The sequence below is a fragment of the Syngnathus scovelli genome, chromosome 9 (assembly GCF_024217435.2).
Source record: "Syngnathus scovelli strain Florida chromosome 9, RoL_Ssco_1.2, whole genome shotgun sequence".
Lineage (NCBI taxonomy): Eukaryota > Metazoa > Chordata > Actinopteri > Syngnathiformes > Syngnathidae > Syngnathus > Syngnathus scovelli.
Window position 1 is genome coordinate 8,677,223 of NC_090855.1, and position 19,603 is coordinate 8,696,825.

Consider the following 19,603-nt stretch of genomic DNA (forward strand, 5'->3'; position numbering starts at 1 on the left):
GGAACTACACCTCCTCTCTTACTGTTGTTTACATACTCTTGATTTATTCAGCAGGCATTTAGGCAGCAACCTTTGTTGGGTGCTGCCAAGTCATGAAATCTAGTAAGCCCCAATTGCTTCAATAAAACAAACAAAAAAGAAACTAAACACAAGTCAGGAATTTTACATTAATTCCACCGGAATTCCTAATGTCAGTTCTAGCCACTATTCCACTATTATTGCCTGACCACGTTTTATTTATACAGAATAGCAATAACTCATAGAACAGAACTAGTTCCAAATGGAAAAAAGTAAAAAAAAAAATAATTGAGAAATCTTAATAATTATAATTTTTTTTTTGTGCAAAATGTTACCAGAACACATTCTTTCATTTACACTGAAACACACGAGCAATATGAGGCAGCGTTCAAAAACACCACCAGGCATATTCAAATGAGAATCAGATGACTGACAGAAATGTCAGGAACTTGGCAACACCACAAAGCTCTAACAGCTGTGACACATATTCCAAAATAAAACAGCAAAACGATTATTGTAGAAGCAGCAGCAGCAGAAGCAGAATAATTCATGAAACTCTGAAGCAGTAACGGAATAAGACTTATAATAACAACATGCAATGAGGAAACGGGAGAGGAATTTCCAGGAGTTGACATAGCCTAGAGGAAAGAGGAAGAAATGAGGAAAAAGTCACGTTGGCTTCATCTCGCCTGTGCCAAGTCCAAAGCCTGTCTAAGTAAAAAGGTTGGGAAAGGACATGCTGAATAAAAAGTGAGTACAGAGATCAATGTAAGAGAGACAAGAAGGCCACAGGACAGATGCACGTAGGTAGAGATGCTGTTGGTCAGCACGGTGCCCTACCTGTTTGGCTGAGTTGTGAGGTGCTCCGGCTCTTGCGTGACATGCCAACCATGGCCTGCATTTTGGCACCGATGCTGGAGCGCCTCTTCTTGTCGTCGGTTCCTACCGTGCCGACTGCTGTGTCTGACTGGCTGCCGTCTGTCTTTTCCAGGTTACACATGTCACCGCTGATGCTGGTGCTCTTCGTCATGTTCACGCCGCCCGACGAGCCCATCTGCCTGTTTTTCATTTTGGATGCAAAGTCACTGTCAGCCACCACCATTGACAGGGGGAGGCAGGAGAGAACAGAAAAGAGAGAACAGGCCAAAGGACAGGAAGAGGCCAGCGGAAAGGATGCAATAAGAGAGGAGAGAGACAGAAAGTGAAGGAAAGGATGGAAGCAGAAAGGATGGAGACAGGAAAGTGAGAGGAGATGGGGGTGGGATAAAAAGGAGAAAAGGAGAGAGTTCAGGTACAAGAATTCATGACTTACAATATAGATGACTTACGGGCTCAGAGTGTATCTGTTTGCTAAAAGGCTGCCTGTGTAGAGTGAATTTTGCATTTATTATCATTTTCAACCACATATTGTGGGCTGGACATTTGGGAGGCTATTAGTTTATTTTTACATCTAAGATTCAAAGAATATGATGTGATATGATTGTAATATAAATGATTTAGGGCAACCGCTGAGTAAAGTTTGTGGTTAGTGGGTTGTCAGTTGCTCTTAGCTTTTAAAAGCCTAAAATGTCTTTAGAGCGTTTTGAAAAATCTGTAGCAATATCATGTGGTTTACCTGACTAACTGTTTACAGTATACAAGACCCCCACTTTATCCACACGTCATAAAGGTAGAAATGAAACAATCCCTATTTTGCATCTCCTGTCATACCTTACATAAATTCTCACTTTGGACTGCCATGAGAGTTAATTCTCAAGTCGAGTGCTTCCTATCTAGGCCATAGCCCAAATTAAGATCTTATTTTAGCTCATCCACTTATGTTATCTTTAAAAGACAAATTATATTTTGTGTCATGGGGTTTGCACCGCTGATGAGATGACTATGGAACCCTTGATCTACTGATCAAAATTCATTATGTTTTACTCTTTTGAAGAGAATTCAAGGACTCACATTTGGTTTGTGGTTTTCGATTGTATCAGTTACTCAAACTGGGCTCTGCAATATCTGCTCACTTACATATATAATATGTATGGGCTTGTTCAGACAATTCAAACTGGAAAAGGATCATGTCTGTGGAACTATGTAGACTAGCATTGAAGATTGTCTCTTTTTAGATCTCATTTGATTTCCTGTTTTTTGGTAAAGTAAAACAGATGTCCACAGTGTGGACAACTGAGTGACTCACTCGGCATTTTAAAAGTGTTTATGTCGGTGCCCGTGCAGATGGGCTCTGCTGTGGATCAGTCTATCTCTATACATAAATAGTGAATACTTGCAATGCCACAGTGCTTTGGATTAGTTAATACAGCGAAGAGATTTCAGGGCATTGGCAAAGGCTAACATGGCTCTGCAGCACGTTCAGAAACTTTCAAGCACACAGCCATGAAAAATACTTAGTGGTTGAATAAAACAGGACACACTATCACACCATCATTTATATACAGTGGATATAAAACGTGTTTACGACCACTGTTCAAATGCCACTATTTTGGGATATGAAAAATAGAACAAGATAAATGTTTTCAACCATGTGATTTAAGAAAACTCTTTCGCGAGACTAAGTAAAAATAAACAACTGAAATAATGTGGTTACACTGTTTTATATTCTCCCAGGGTTAAAATTTTTGTGCATAATTCCAAAAACAGTGATGCATGGTGGCATCATTATGCTTTGGGATTGTTATTTTTGTCAGCTGGAACTTTATTTACACAGGGTGGGGGGAATTATAAACTGTTTGAAATATCAATCACTGTTAGCACAAACATACAGGTATCTGTTGTAAAGAAAAAAAAAAGTTTTTAAGTCAAGAAAAGCCTAGTAGAGCAACTAAATTGCATTTGATGAATCAGTGGCGGGTGTGTGCTGACTCACATTTAATAATAATTTGAATGCAATATGAATTTTGAATATAGCCTCATAGCAGTACTGCACCAACTTTCTGAAACACATTACGCAGAATAGGCATAAAGATTTACATTCAGCTGCTACGCCTTCAGGGCAAGTTTATAAAACAAAACACAACTTATTCTGTCATCGTCTTCCTCTAAGTTATTTAAATGTTTGATTTATTTTCCATACCTCTGTGTGCCTCCCATTCAAAGAACAAAGCCCTCTAAACAGCCTCAAAGAGCCCAAGATGGTTCAGTCCTTAAAACCAAAGTCTGGGGCATAAACCCCTTAATTTTATTCTTGGACAACACAAGCTATATTTTGCCCATGCACAAGTAGATCTGACACTTAAACTGAATACAAGATGTGTGATGATTTGTTTCCCCTCCAAATTTCTTAATGGCACAATAATGTCTCAGTAAGTCGCAAAATTTAGATAATGATTTAATAATACCTTAGTCTGATATAGAAAAACTTAATCTCCCATCAAGATACATAAGTAAAAAAAAAAAAAAGACTCCTACTCCTATTACAGTTCCATTTCCTCTATGAACGCTTTGGCACATCAAATGGTAAACGTGCCTGCTTGAAAATGTTGGCCTGCCTTGAGGTTTCAGACTTTCTATGCAGCCAGGGAACATAATGATCCTGTTTATGCAGATACTCTAACATGCAATATCATCAAAATATTTCCAAGATAAAACTTTAGTTATACATGGAAATCTTCATACTGGATGTACCGATACACTGAAGAACTGCAGTAAAAAAGGTAAAGAAGACCAACAATCTTTTCCAAAAATCATCTTCTCAAAATTAACAATCTATAAGTAATGGACTATTTGTCACCCTTTATTAATCTAGTGAAGCAGATAAAGACACATGGCCTTGTAATCTGATATACTCTTAAACTAATCAAACAGGCACGATTGCTTGTAAACAAATCAAGTCAAATGAAAGTCTAATTCTTTTTAAAATAATTCACCCCAGAAATATAAATTCTCCTTTGGCCATTAGACAAGTTGTTGTTGAAATGGTGTGGATGGACAAGGGTTTAAGCAAATATTTTCTCCTCCCTTTAAGTGATGCCAAGTCTCTGCCCTTGAAAACACTGGTCTCTACTCTTCCATGAATGAACAGTTACCAAGGCAACAATACTGGTGAACCATATTTGAAGAAGAGATGCGAGCTCTAAATGCATTAATGGAAACTGAAATTCAACGAGTAGTCAACGGGACACAACAAAACTGTGTGAGTGGAAATGTGTGCAAGTGTATTTTGTGTTTCTGTGAAACAGAAGTTCTCATGAGACTAAAAACACATTTGGCTTTTGTGATGTTTGCCCACCAAGCCAATGTTAGCAGGCCCATTTAATGCGCAGTAGATGTGTATTTACACTGTGACCTGAATACATAGGGGATGAGTCACAAGTAAATGTACCTTGTAGCGATGTTTCTGTTGAATCACTCTGCTTCAGTGCTTTCATGGTTTGTGCACGGATGAGCAATGAACAAACATTTGATCATTTTAGGCAACCTGCAGCTTCATTTAAGTGGCTAATTCCAGTGATTGAAAAATTAATCTTCCGACTGTGGTGGAGTAAAATATAATTTTGTGCCTAAAGTAAGTTAGTTCAGTGTGTAGGCTAATGTGAGTGTGGGATAGCATATGGTGGACCACCCAAGTTGGTTCTTTTGCCCTGTGCAGAGTTGGGGCCAAATACTACAAAGGTTTAATAAATGGATTAAGAGTCCAGAAAATTACTAAATGTGATAGTTTTTTTATAACATAATTTTTGCTCCTTATCGAAAACCATGATGGCTTTGCAAATGAATCTGTACCAAAACAGTTTGGTAAATATCGTTGGGAAACACCAGCATATATCTGGGTCATTTTGTTGTTTTCAGTTTTGTGAAATCATGTGTTCCTCGCCACAAGAAGTGGTGATAGTGCTGACCATATATATGGTATAAAGTATAACATGAGTTGGAACCTGGACTTGGAGAGCGAATTGGAGCGATGGGTAGAGTCGCCGCCATCTTGAACCGGGACTTCCGTGATCGTCCCGCCCCTTCAGCAAAGTTTTAAAATTATGTTTGAAAATAAAATGGTGTGACTAAAGCTCTGGAATTATTTACTTATGTATATTTGCCTAAATATGTCTTCAAAAATATTTTGCTCTTTCCTGAAAGTGAACTGATGGGCAATAATAATGGTGGTAGCATTGCTGGAAATAAGGTTGGGGTGAATCGAGGGAAAGTTGTGGAATGTTGTGGAAAATGAAAGTATCAGGCACAAAATAACACTGAGGGATTAGGACAAAACACTGACACGACACTGAGCAGCACAGACACACAGTGAAGCAACACAGTGCAGCCATCAAGTAAAAACAAATTATAGCTGTCTATATTCCTGGGTGCTCATTTACATTTAACCTGAATATAGGAAAACGTTGTATCTACTTTGATCTGCATCTTTCTTTCCGAAATGTGTTTTGCAGTCAGCGTGTCTTACATAGGTGCCATGTAAAGGCCTTAATAGGGGGCCTTGCTTTTATTGTAATTTGTTTTGTTTAAGCCCAAAGAGATACTGAGGATTACTGTGTTGATAAGTAGAACCGACTTGGCACCTGCTGTGAATTCCACTTCATAGTTGGGACAGCGTAGCCTTTCTCTCGAACTATAAATACACGTGCCCTGATTTGGTCTTGACTTTTTATTTCTGTCAAATAGGAATACTCTCATGCGGTTAGAATAAAGGGACCATCGTTGATTGTACTCTACTCAAAATAACTAGAGCCCTTGCTCTGACACATAAAAAAATAATTTCAAGGAGATTGTTTAAGAATTAGTGAAATGTTCCCATTTGTAATTTGGCCGAAAAAAATGTGTATGGGTTTAAAATGCAACGTGCAGAGAGCTAAAAAATTTAAAATAGATAGACCTAAAGCTAGCTCAACTCTCTGCATCGATATGTACTGTATCTATTTTAGATTTTTCAATCAATTGATTGATCTGAGAGTGCTCTCTTGGTTTCTCTGTGCTTGTCTCGTAATGTTTTTCTTTTTTGTAAATGCTGGTGTTTGCTTCAACACCGTTAAGGAAGCATGCACAATGCTGATCCTTCACATAAAAGTAAATGGGCAACAGGGCAAACTGAGGTTGATATTGAATAGTAGGAGTTTGCAGTTCGAGGCTGCCAAGCTTATTACCTGAGGTCAGTCTCTGAGATACTCCTCTGGTGCAAGTCGTCTTCCTTCATCAGCATTTCTTCATGCTGCCGCTTGTCTTTGTCTACTTTATTCCCTGATCCCTTACTCTCTCCCTGCACGAGCCCGTCTTTATTGACCCTTGTCCCTTCACCTCCACGTCTCCTGCCTGTCTCTTCCTCTTCTAGCACATCAACTAAATGCTCATCCCCCTCCCGCGACTGGCTCCTTGATCGCAAATGGCTGTAGATGTAGGCAGAAGCAAGACAGCAGCACATGCACAGCAGAAAGAAAACCAAACAAAAGCATGAGAAGTGTCAAGTGACAAAAATAAAGCCAAACACGAGGAAACAATGCAGCCAAAATCAAAAGCAGACAGAGCAATAACAGAAGACAGAAATGTAGAACTACTGCGAAGTATCATGCAAGATGATGATTATTATTATTATTATTTTTTTTATTTCTTAATCTGATACAAGAAGCACCAAAATGATGCAATGTCTTCTGATTATCTCAGAAGTCAAGACCAGTTGTGGACAAGCTTCTCCCACAGCTTAAAAGCAGCAGAGTTCAACTGTTTGGTTCAAGATTTGTCTACAACAGAGCCAAACCTGAACTCATTGGGGGTGAGAAAATGACACAGTGCTATCTGGTGCATTTTCCTCTTGAGGCTCAACCAGGTACAAACAATTCCACTGTTGAAAATGTCTGTACGTGGGAACATACACAGGAATAAAAGATTTTAGCTGTGGGGAGTTTGTCCACTTGTGAAAAGAGCATCTTGGGTTTATAGTGCAAAAAAGAAAAATCACTCTTCCCTTAAAGTTGAGGTCAGCTTACCGGATCTTGCGATTTCCTTGCGGTCTTTCAGACTGGACAGACATGTAGCTCGTGCTGCTGAACCGAGAGGCGCTACTGGTTCTCGACACAGCGGACACGTCGCTAACATCACTGTCTGATGACTTTGCCGACAGGTTATCTGAACCCCTTGGATCTCTACTGGAATGCTGAAAAGAGCAGAAAACAGGTTGTAGTTCTTTTGTTGTTTGAATGGAAACATTTCTAAGGTTTTCCAAGTACATAGTTTTCTTTTTGAAGGGCAGCTACCAAGCTGCAGGGAAAGAAAAACATACACCATGAGCAGAAAGAAGAATGATATTGTCAAGCAGAGCGGGTGGGGGAATAACAAAACAGCGGAAGTAAACACTCAACTCAATACTATTCTAATGTTGAACCATTCATCCATTTTCTATACTGCTTGTCGCGGTAAATAAAAAATAAAAAAAGATTTATTGTATGAATACTGTGATTACTTATCGTCTGCACTTAAAGTTTATCAGAATGGAAATTATTTGACAAATTTCATTAAAATAAACAAACAATGAAAAAAATAAGCTCATGGTGTTCCTGGAAGTTTAAAAGCAGAATAAATTCAATTCCATAAACACAGCATAAGATACACGAGACTAATGGCTCTAATATTTGTCTGCTTATGTTATAAAGGAAGTCAAAATACAAATATATAGTTAGTATAGACCTAGGGAGGAGAGTGGTTTCCATGGGGCCTAGGGAGAGGTAATTGTTGAAAAGCAGAAGCGCCAGGACAGAGCCTTAGGGCATACCTTTAGTGATGAAAATGACGAGCTGAATAACCTGAGTTTTGTCTTTGAGGTGTGAATGAAAGCAGTATAGCGTACTGTGGGTGATGCCAATGGAAGCTCCTCTACCGAGGAGGATACAGTGAACCCGAGTTCATCTTCAACAAGGAGCTTTGGAGTGTTACTCTTCAGTTAATGTAACATGTATGTTTTTGGAATGCTACCCAAGTGTGTGTGCATTTGATAATATCACTAACACGGTCTTTGAGGAATGTTAATAGTAGAATTTAGTGTTGAGTGTGACTAAGAGTAAGTACTGGCAAGTCTTCTTTAGAAATGCGGAATGTTGTTTGCCAATGGAGCTTCCGAGAAGTATATTACTCAACAAACAATTCATAAGGTGATCTGCTTTTTACAGCACGCTTACTGCGTTGAAAGTGAGGGTGTTCATAACACAGACATAAAAGGAAAGCTGGGCAGCTACACTTTGGGAGACGGCAGGCTGTGGTCAAGCCTCCTAAACATGTCTATGATCACTCCAGAGTAGTAAACACTTGACTCTGCAAACTGTCGAAGTCACGTTCCTTTATTTTACAACAGTTGAACCAGCTGGCTCAAGGGACGTGGAACGTTCCCTCTCTGACAAGGAGCTCATATGCAAGGTCAAGAGGCTCCAGCTAGATATAGTCGGCCTGCCTCGACACACAGCTCGGGCTTTAGAACTAGGCCACTTGAGAAGGGTTGAACTCTCTTCAAGTTTGGAGTTGTCCTGTGTTACCTACAAACATGAGTATGATAGAGTAATGCTGGCAGCTTATACACCAAACAGCAGCTCAGTCGTCACGCTTTTTGGAGTCCTTGGCAGTGGTTCTGGGAGCATTCCCGCTGGGGACTCCCATGTGGGCAACGATGGTGAGACCAAGAAGGCCAACAGTTAACATTAACCTGAGTGGTTCTTAGCGATTGGGATTTAATTCTCCTCATGGATTGCCTATAAGGGTGTCCATAAGTGCAGGCCACATATTGATGGGGTTAAGGAGAAATTGAACCACACATTCTGGAAGATCAGTATCATTTTCATCTTGGCCATGAAACAGCAGAGCAGCTATACTTATACACTATACTTCAGTGGGGTACTAGAAGGTGCATGGAAGTATGCTCAACCAGTTCCCATGTGAGAACCCATATTGTATTGCCGTTATACGGTCTGGTATGATATAGATCCACACTATTGTGTAGTTGTTAAGTGTGCAAAGCAGAGGTGAATATTATGCCCACAAATCTCATTAACATGTTGATACGGTGTATGGACATGTTTTTACCTTGTGGTAGTCCTGCTCCAGCCGTGAATCAGAGCCAGCTCCCTGCTTGTACTTGTTCATTTTCATCTTCATCTGCCTGGTCCTCTCCTCCATGTCAATACCTGAGCAGATAATTACAGTTGTCATATGGAGGTCAATAATGAGTAAGAAAACATGGTGGCGGTAAACACTGCAGTGATGGGTGACAAGGTTCTGCTGTGCTATGAGTCATGAGCTATGAACAGGACCAGTCAAATGGCAGAAAAGTGAATGGTCAGCTTGGAAATCAAATGAGTGAGTAAAAAAAACAAACTTTGTAACACAGTTCAAATTCTTCTGTAGTCATAATTTCAGTGTTTATGGAAAATAATGGTGAATTACTTCATGTTTACATTAGACACTTGATAAAATCAAATTTTTAATGTTGTTAATTGTATCTTCATGTTGCAATAATTTCAATCAATTGAGGGCATCATTCTCTAACAAACAAATTGGTATTGTTATCCAGCTATTCTTGTTCTGTTCAAAATGTGTTACGAGTAATTAATTCATTCATTTGATTTTTTAAAAAAATGTTAACATCAAGAACCAACTAGTTACGTCTTCTGCCATCACCCCTGAAAGGAGCATGCACCTTCCCACCCAGCGCCTCTCATTCTTCTCACTCAAAACGGCAGCTGCCCTCTCCAAACTTCTTTCTGGTATGAAATCACCCACCTGCCCACTGGATCCATCTCCTCTGCCCTACTGACACCATTAACTCCTCCCTTGCCTTTAGCAATGTTCTCCAACATCATCTAAAAATCAAAACTCCAATCCGTTGAAGATCAGCAACAACATTTGAGCATCCTTGAACACATCAAGTGACTTTCTCTCAGGGCCGCCAGACACTGAGCAAGTCATGGCCGCTGGTTTTGCGGCGATTCAAAATTGAAATCAGTTACACAATAACTTCTCAAATGATAGCCAATCAAATTGCATGGAAGCTTTCACACAGTCAAAAAAATCTATTTATGGGTTATGAGCAAACGATATAAATATATATTGTCTTTTACAACAATAACCATATTTATAATTGAATATGTGCCTATGGTGACACTTATGGTCAAATTATGGTAATAGCCCTTGTAAAGTGTCCAAGTATGAAGACAAATACTGTCTAAATTTGATTATGAACAATACTAATAACATCTAAGCCATCCATGCATTTCTTCATTCAACCTACCACAGCAAACTGAGCATGAGGGAGGTACATCCTAAATTTGTTGCATTTATTGGGCAGTCAAACGATATATAAATAAAGAATATAAATGCAAATGTAAAGCCCATGTCAAATCCCCACTGACACACACACACACGCGCACACACACACACACGCACGCACGCACGCACGCACGCACGCACGCACATGGACAGAGAAAGGTGAACATGTTTACAAAGCACATTTTATAAGAATTGGCTTCATGTTTACTTTTACAGCATTTGAAATACATTTTTAGATAGTTCTTTTTATAACAAAGAAATGTAATTGTAGAAAATATGTGTCTTCAGACCTGCAAGCGGATCAAGTGTGTCCAACACTGTGGTAAAGCAAATAAATGTAATTCTGAGTATTTTATATTTGTTTTACGATCTGTGTTAAGATGCCTATCACTGAGTTGTATGCTATAAATTGTCTTTTAATAAATAACTGGAGTACTGTGTTAATACTTTTTGCACTGATTATATGAAACTATAATTCTGTCAGATCCCCAAAGTGTCTCTATGCGGAATTTGTGTCTCAACACATTTTTTTCAGTTTGATGTTTTTTTTCTTTCTTTTATTTTAACAAAAAAAAGAATGGTGTCTGACAACAAGGATCACACTGTTGTGATAATAAGATGATTCTTCTTAGCTGATGCCACACAGTCTAAATTGTAAAATGGCCAAAAAGCTACAAGCATGATGACCAAGACACACAAGAGCACAAATAATGAACAAAGCAAAAAAAAAAAAAAAAACTGAATTCAGTCTAAGTAGGTGGCACAGGTAAGCCAGGGGGATTTGGTGGGGGCGATGATGCAAGCAGAATGAGAGAAGGAAGAAGATGATGAAGAAAGGACAGACCTGAGTTCGTCCAACTTGGTGGGGCAGTGTCTTCTGGGATCACATCCAGAATGGACAGACAAGACAGAGGAAGATGGATATGAGAGGATGCAAGAAGGGGTTGGAGTGAACTTCGAGGGAATGTGACATCACCACTGTAACCACCGAGAAGGCCACTGTTTGGATAGCGAGGGTGAGAGGATGAAGGCTCGGGGAAGGGGGGCACACAATACAACAATACAGTGACAAAACAATGGTCAACGGAGAACATAAAGCACATACAAAAATAAAAAAAAGACGCACACACAAAACTCCACCATGGACATAAAAGCAAAAATACTGTAAGAGGATAAGAATCTGTAAGAGGCTGAGGTAGAAGCTGAGATTTTCATTATTAGATAACTGGAAAGGAGTGGGAATTGGGGAAGGCTCTGTGTTTTAAAGGAAAAAAAATCTGTAATAATAAAGATATGTTAATGCACTGGCGCAGACAGAAACATGAGGCCTCTGGGAGTTGGAGGAGTGAAGGAGAGTTAAGAAGGGGGGGAGGGGGAGAAGTTAATTGAGCCTCTATAGGTCAACTTTGTGAAGTCTGGAAAAAAATATGTAAAATTATAATTACAAGACACAAATACAGAGCTGCATAAAAAAGAAAGGGCACACAAGCACTAAGGCATTTGGGAAATACATCAAGAGAAAGTTGACGACAGCTAAGCACACACAAGCGTTAACTCGAAAGTGGTGACACGTCCACTGCCTGGATTCAGGTTGTTCATTTTTATCCTTTTCACTATTGCCTCCTCATTTTCAGCCAACTTCAACACGGAAATATTCTGGCAAATATTTGCTTTGCCCTCTTCAGTGAATAAACGTGTTTGAGTCAACAATCAGCTTGTGACTTATTTCCCACAGCTCTTTGTTTCACTTTGTCTGTTTCTTGCTGTCGCAAAAGACAAAGCAGCAATGACTGCAGCTAGAGAAAAACTTATCTTAAAAACGAATTCCCGATCAAATTTTTTTTGGGCAGTTTGCATTGAGCACATTAGCTGAAAATGTAGGTCAATAATGGAGTGCCACATTAATTAAAAATAATTTGGGAGTCTTGTGATGTGCCTTAGCAGCTTTCATCTCTTGCAAGCTAAAGTCACACAATTAGGAGAATCAAATCATTGTCTCAACAAGGGAAATTTTAAGTCTTGACCAACCTCATGTTATTGGATATATTGATATTATATGAAAACAGGACAACTAGACATATAAGTACTGTACTGTATTGATATGAAGTCTTAACAGATACTGTACAAAACAAAAATATGCAGCATGGTCATGAGTGTTGTGGTGTTAAACCAATTAAGAAGACTGTCCATCATGGGACTGAAGATGGAGGCATTTAGTTCAGTGGGGACTAGTGAGGACCAAACAAACATATCTCCATCATGGACAGTTATCCATCTTCTTTATGGCCCTCTGCAGCATATTACAACATATTCAATATAATATGTATGCACTGTTTAAAAAAATATTCATATTTATACTACATCTCCAATTGCACTCATTATTGACTGACTCTTAGTGCATAGATATGCACATCAACAATTTTATGCATGAATTCGGTTTAGTATAATTCACCATATTACACTTTACAGTTCCAAACGGTGCACAGCCATCCATTCACACTCACATTCGCACATAGTCTTCACATAACATTTTGTGCACGTTTGTGGTATGTGTGAAGAAGTCACAGTAGCCAGACGGAAACACGCAAAAAAGCACAAGGACAATTCCACAAAAGAGTGCCTGAGCTGAGATTCAAAAGACACATCTTGCTACCATGCTACCCTAATAAATACAGTTACTATTATTGTCCAGATGTATCAACCCCATGCAGCACTGCAACACCACGCACAAAGGCAAGAAAGACAAACTAAAGGAAGTCAATCATAGACTGCATGATCACATATAAAATAAATCCAATGATTAAGATGCCTCAAACAACAACATCTGAAACAAATCTGACATCACTAGATCATTTTTCTCTTTTTTTGAGCCAGTAGTCCAAGAAACCGACACAGGGCATTAGAAGAGGCAAAATGCACACCCAGACCAACAAACCTGTGACACTGAGGAAGGGATGCATCCCTTCATCAGACAGCGAGCCATTAAGCCCTTGCTGCTGGTCCTCCCATGTTACTTCTAAAAAGACACATAAAATACACAAATACACCTATGGCAAGATAGAATAAAAAGTACACAAATACACTTTGGTCCAAGTTTTAATCTAATAATTTCTAAATCAGGTGTTTTTTTTTAATAAAAATTCACCTGATTTAAAAAGACGAAATCAAGTGTATGGTTGTTTAAATCCAAACAAAAGAGAGAAAGCGCTTCTCCAATTCAGCACCACAGAATGAACAGCTCCACTGTCATTTATTTGGGCATTACTTATGACATGCTCGCCATCTCCTGGTCACTAACAGTAATGGCGTATTTGCTTCTTAACCAAAGCATAGTATCTATCATGTTTCAGAACGTGCCCCTGGAATAAAAAAGGAGATGCTCTGAGTATATTGGTATCATTTTTAATGCCATATTTAGCTTGAAGGAAATTTCTATGGTTTGTATTTTATTGCTGAAACGTTTTTTTAAGGTGAAGCTTTGAATTGTGGATTTTCGTTAAGGAGGACAGAACAGATGGCGTATAGGATGCTCTATGGAAGCAGCAAAGACAACAAAGATGTCCACATGACATTTAAATTCAGGTACTGACTACCCATGCATGCTTCTAATTTAATCACAGCACATCACAATAGAGAGAGAGTCTGAGTAGGAAAATTGAGAATGGCACACTCAGCCAACCAGTTTTGTTCAGGGATAGTATATAGAGGAAATCACACATGCCAGGGAACTGACTTGCCTTTCCTCCCATTTACTGGTGCGCTTTGAATCTTTTCTGTAAAATATGCTACTGGTGGAAACACAAAAAGTGGGTCAAAAATTCCGAACATTGGGCAATTACATTGAAGCAGTTCATACTTTTAATATAAATGCAAAGATTACTAAATCGGTTAGCAAATTTCGGTTTACTGGGAACTCTTATTCTCAAATAAGTCATGTATTCAAGAGGCACTACAACTGACACTAATGCCACATTATCAAAATGCTATATAAACAGGGAGTACGATAACATGCAGAAAAATAAATATTGGTTTAAAAATACAACGCATTTAAACAAGTCCAAATCCGTTTCGTTAGAGATAAACACACCTGGGCCACTATCCTGATGTCCAAGTGACCCAAATTCCTCGAGTGATCCCTCTAATGGAAGGATGGAAGTATGACTCACAACAATTTAGTTATGCGCTAATATCAAACATTATTTACATTCATGCAGTTCACATCCGAGAGGAGATAAAAATCCTCTCTGGATTAGTCAGGGGCCAGTCATAGATTCGGCACAACCTACTGCCACACAAGTAAAACATTTTATTTGACTTCTATTGCAACCTTGTGGGAGTGCACAGCAAAATTGTGATGTCCACACACACAAAGTTTCTAATATCTCAAAATGTACAGTTAAGAGAAACAAAAAATACATATGCAGGAAGAATGATAAGGACACATGAAGAAAAAAAATGAGAGTTAAAAAAAAGATAGCCGTGGCCCAGACAGTGAGAGCAGAACTTTGAAATAATTACTGAAGGAAGGCAGGACTGAGCAACAGAAAGAAGAGCTGCGTATAGAGAAGACAAGGTAAGCCCTAATGGTCTCTAACAATGATGAAAGAGTCTTGCAAATGCTTTGACAAGTCCTACAGGACTGTCTGTGCTTTTTAATTCCTGCAAGCTTTGTCCCAGCCCTCCCCGCCAATCACCATAAACCACACCAAGAATTAGAATTTAAAAAAAAAAAAAAAAATGAAATTAATCGCATCAACCTTTGTAGCACGTGCAAAGCGATTTTAAAATATCACTTGAGGAAGAATGAGGCAAAAGTACCGGTGAAAAATAATCAGGTAGAAAGTTGTCTGAGGTAGGTCAAATGTCTAACAAACACTACAGACTCAAAACAAAGACACACTAGAAGAGAACAATGTTGGGATCCAGACAGGCTAACACGGCAACAATATTACGACAAAACGGGAGTACACTACTACACTACATCAACCACATCTGCAACCACCATAACAGACAGAGTTTGGGTATTCAGCGTGAGCTATGGCTCAAACACCCCTCACTCTGAAGACGTAAACCCTCACACATAGGTACAAACCTTCATAAGGCTCGGGTCCTTCGTCTCCATCTTCTACGAGGGAAATGAGAAGGGAACCGAGTCGACATGTTATGAAAATTCTTTGTAAGTTAATTATTAATACCACAAGAAAGAAAAAGAAGCCTAAATATTCCCATTGCGAAATCTGAGTGATATTGCACAACTAACCCACAATATTATCAAGGGACAGAATTTGCACATACAAACCAATTATAAATCGAGAAAATACAACCGGGTGACTTACTTCTGTCTTTCCCGGTGGACGGAAGCTGGGGGAGTTGCCGACCTCGTCTGTGGGACATTGGCGTACTGTTTGGACTCGTCTGGACTGATCCACTACGAGGGTGCGCCCTATATGACACAAAGTTATTGAAAGTGAGGTAAGACACAAATCAGTGGTTGTATGGATGCACACATGTAAAACGTAGGGCAGAAAGAAACCTGTATCAGTAAATAATGATAGAATGTGTAATACATATTTAATATCCTCACTCTACATTGATTCAACTATTTACTTTGACCAAATTAAGGTCAACGTGAGGTAGTTGACACCATTATCAAGAAGTCAGTGCACTTTGCATCCCTAAAGACAACGCGCGCTTAATGACGTTTGGCACATGGCATGGGAGTGAAGGGACACATCGACTGTTCGGAACTGAGCTGCAAAAAAAATGAAAAAAAATAAAAGAGGCGCTGAAACGCATGTGCAGTCAGTCGTCAAGCTGCAAGAAGAAAAAAACGTTCAATGCAGAATCAGCAGACCATTGCGACCATGCGTTCGGACCGTCTCCAAAAGGGCTTGAACTCAAATCAGAAAGGAAAACGAACAGAGGATGCCATCAAAGGGTTACAAAAGCATCGGTCCATGTTAGTAACAAAACAAAAGTATAGTGGGCCCAACACTGCTATACTCACACAGGTGTATGAGCAGTGTGTTCCAAAATCAAAATGAATCAGCACGGTATCTGGTGCCAGGATTAGCGTGCTTTGGACATGTAAAGAAAATGCAGCATCAGTACTCTTGTGATCAAAAACACAAATGGGAAAGGTGGGTGCATTGGGGTGAAATAAGGAAAGGGAGCAGGTATTGGGATTGTGTAAACTGGGCGGTGGTGAAATGAGTTCCCTTATTGGTTCTGGGTTAGTCGGGTTAGTTGGTTCAGGGTGAGTGTGAGTATTTGCTTTGAGTTTAGTCAACACATTAAGCATGTGTGTTTACCTTCTGGGGCCTAAAGTAACATCAGCTCATATCATGAGCATTTACGTAGCAGTTTAATTGTCTAAAAAAAATAGTGGTACTGCTAACTGATGCTGCTTGTTAACTAACCGGGGGTCAATAAGTTAGTGGTATATTATTTTGAAAGACTTAGTTTGATCAAAAAATGCTGAAAATCCTAACTGCATGTTGATCTTATTTTCCCTCACAATTAAACTGTCTCAGGGAAGTCACTGTCTAACGAAGGCCAGAGTCTGAAATTGTGATGAGTTGGTTGACGACTCCAGTCTGGGTCACACCTCGTCATGGCAGGTGAGGGAGGGGCTGACCTCCCAGACGGTAGAGACGGCATGGACCTCATCATCGATGAGTCGTGGGGGCGTTCAGTGGAGCGTGATCGGGATGCGGGGCGCTCTATTGTGGGCCGCTGGTCTGCAGATCGGGACCTGCTGTGATACTCGTGTCTATCCATGGCTCCGTGGCTCCTATAGAAGTTATTGAAAGATAGGCAGGAACTCAGTGGGCCCCATGTGGCGGGGACAGTAGGCTGGAAGGGAGGTCAGCGCGGATGAAAGCCATTCGCGGACCACACGAGTGAGGTATGTTTTGGCCTGTTGTCAGCAGTTTTTACTTGACACATTTGATGGTATTATGTAAGAAATAATTTCCAACCTGAGAACGGCGCAGTCGACATGAAGGGCTGTAGTAATGATCAGAATACTATATGTAGTAATGGTCTTTCTCTAGCAATAATAAAGACACACTGGTGTTACAGTATCAAATTACATAAGTGTATGTTTCATTAATCATTTAAGTTTTATTAATCATTCTGCAGATTTTTTGGGTTATTTCTTTTAATGGGAATCTTGTGAGATTAAATAAATGACAAGTGTGCAAGGTATAAGACTTTGTGCTCATGCTATTGGCTCCGTGCCCATGAGTAGTATGTTTGTTGTACCAAAGTGCTCTGCGAGTGATGGTTATAATTCACATTACATTGAGTTGTTAGTCACAAAAAAAAAGTATTTTTGGCACATTTTTGGCACATTCGGTACCCATACAAAATAACCTGTAAAAAAAAAGATTGACACAATTATCACTAATTAACATAATACATTTAAAAAAGAAAAAAACAAAACAAAACATCGATGTAAGACATAATACACCATGTGGCACAAAACTGGGTTTGTCAGCATGCATGAGTACAAATACAAACTTGACTATATTTGGAAAGCCGTGGATATGTCTTCTTATTAGGCAGCAAGACAGCAAAAACTTCCTGTAACTTATTTAATAATGTGCGGTTGAAAATTGTGTGGCGTTGGAGTGTTCTATAGAGGATGGTTCATCAGTTAGTGACCTTAAATAGGCACCTTTAAGAGTATTCACAGTAATGGTCAACATACAGTGATCAGGAGCTGTTAGTATGGTAGAAAGCAAGCTGTATAATTTCTTGCCATGTCTGCTATTTGGAAAAGCACATACTGGCAGGCGGCAATTATTTCTTTGATTGCTTGTTATAATGCTCATATACAACTGCTGTGTCCCACTCATGGTACAGCAGTGCACTTCATCGCAAGATAGCCCCGAAATAAGCCTGCTAAAAAACAAAAGGTCCCTTAATAGCTTACGTTTCCTCACTTAATCCCACTTCAAGCCTTTTTGCTACTTTTACTCTGACTGAATGCCATCAAAACACGGCACTGGGATGGGGAGTGGATTCCTCAGCGAATGAAAGCTTTCCTTTCTCGGCTGCTTTAAAAGAAATTTTGACATGGAACTCTTGTTAATGGTCATCTGTGGTGATTTGGAGTCCAGCTGAACCTCGGGGACATTTTGCGACACTTTAATAAAGACAGTCAAACACTTTGAAAGAGTTCTAAGAACTCATCAGTTGTCCCCCCCAGAGGGGGAAAAGAAAGGCACCGGTGTAATTCCTGACTGAAAGTCAGATGGCAGAAGATTGAGTAGTCATTTACAATGTTTCTGGGCAAAGGAACATGTGAGATATTTCATTTTATTTGTGCACTGGGGCACTGGCATTGGTCCTGAGGGTACACTAGTGTTATCAGCTCAATATCACATTCTAGCCGGACACCATAATTCAAAGAGCAAGGACAGCATTCACAGAGTTACTCAGCTGCTCCAAGCAATACTTTTTCGATGCCTAAGCATTGGTGTGCAAAAAGGAGCTGCCAATAAAGAGGTACAGTAACAATCATGCACAGCTTGTATCGGCATACAGCTGCTTGCACAATGTAAACGGGAAACATAAACAAGGGCACCAACAAAGCGATGGTCACGTGCTGGCCAGCAATTTACTGAAAAGTCATACAGCTGACAACAGCAACATAAAGAAGCTCTGAGCCTCAGCCTACAAGCACATAGGCAGTTGTGTACCGTTCATATACATTTACACAACTTCAGAGCAGTGATGTCTCCTTGGCAGAAACCGATATCAAACAGGATATCCTTTTCTGGCATCACAATCACAGATAAATCAACAACGGGGGACGTCAACATGGCGGATGCACAGATGCAGCGGCACTGCATGTCAATACCTCTCAAAGTCATAGTCAGAAGAGTAGGCGCCCTCAGAAAAGGCACGGGATATCCTAGTGGAACGCAGTAACCTGACTGCTTCCTCACGGCAGATTGGGTACACACGATGGTTTCGGCTGGGAAAAAAATATCATATCACAGCTGATCAGAATCGGTTGTTCTTCTCCCGCACAAGGGAGGGTAACAAAAAGAAGAGGGAAGAACCGCATAACGAACCACTAAGCGTTCGTTTGCAGATCATTTGCATAATCATACTCCTTCACGTGAATGTGTCATGAACTGAAGGCTGGACTGCCATCGATGCTACCTGAAGGTCCGCATAGATCATTTAAGGCAGGAACCAAAATATCTGAAGGATAATTAAAAAACACAATGCTGAAAATGGAGTGAGGTGTTTTGTTGTTCACCTATTTTGTTTCTGAAAGTCCTTTGAAGACAAAGTCTAGTCATCATAAGGT

At 39.7% G+C, this 19,603-nt stretch overlaps 1 protein-coding gene and 1 long non-coding RNA gene across 50 annotated transcripts in view; one reads left to right on the plus strand and one right to left on the minus strand.

The window, feature by feature from the left end:
- The window catches only part of rims2a (regulating synaptic membrane exocytosis 2a), a 92,632-nt gene that overhangs the window by 10,480 nt on the left and 62,549 nt on the right, over positions 1–19,603 (minus strand). For 24 of the 49 annotated variants that reach the window (XM_068651986.1, XM_068651992.1, XM_068651991.1 and 21 more), the window contains 8 exons: positions 19,145–19,261; positions 16,883–17,068; positions 15,612–15,718; positions 15,368–15,400; positions 9,034–9,134; positions 6,954–7,120; positions 6,117–6,356; positions 859–1,103 (listed from right to left, as the gene is read on the minus strand). In XM_068651986.1, the coding sequence (XP_068508087.1) occupies positions 859–1,103; positions 6,117–6,356; positions 6,954–7,120; positions 9,034–9,134; positions 15,368–15,400; positions 15,612–15,718; positions 16,883–17,068; positions 19,145–19,261 (1,196 nt within the window). Of the gene's footprint in view, positions 1–858; positions 1,104–4,898; positions 4,977–6,116; positions 6,357–6,953; positions 7,121–9,033; positions 9,135–11,119; positions 11,153–15,367; positions 15,401–15,611; positions 15,719–16,882; positions 17,069–19,144; positions 19,262–19,603 lie in introns of all 49 variants that reach the window. The other 25 variants (XM_049730742.2, XM_049730744.2, XM_049730743.2 and 22 more) reach the window with 12 other exon arrangements.
- Positions 507–4,718, plus strand: LOC137840635 (uncharacterized). The gene is made up of 2 exons (XR_011087455.1): positions 507–768; positions 1,010–4,718. It is a non-coding gene; the product is annotated as an uncharacterized lncRNA (long non-coding RNA).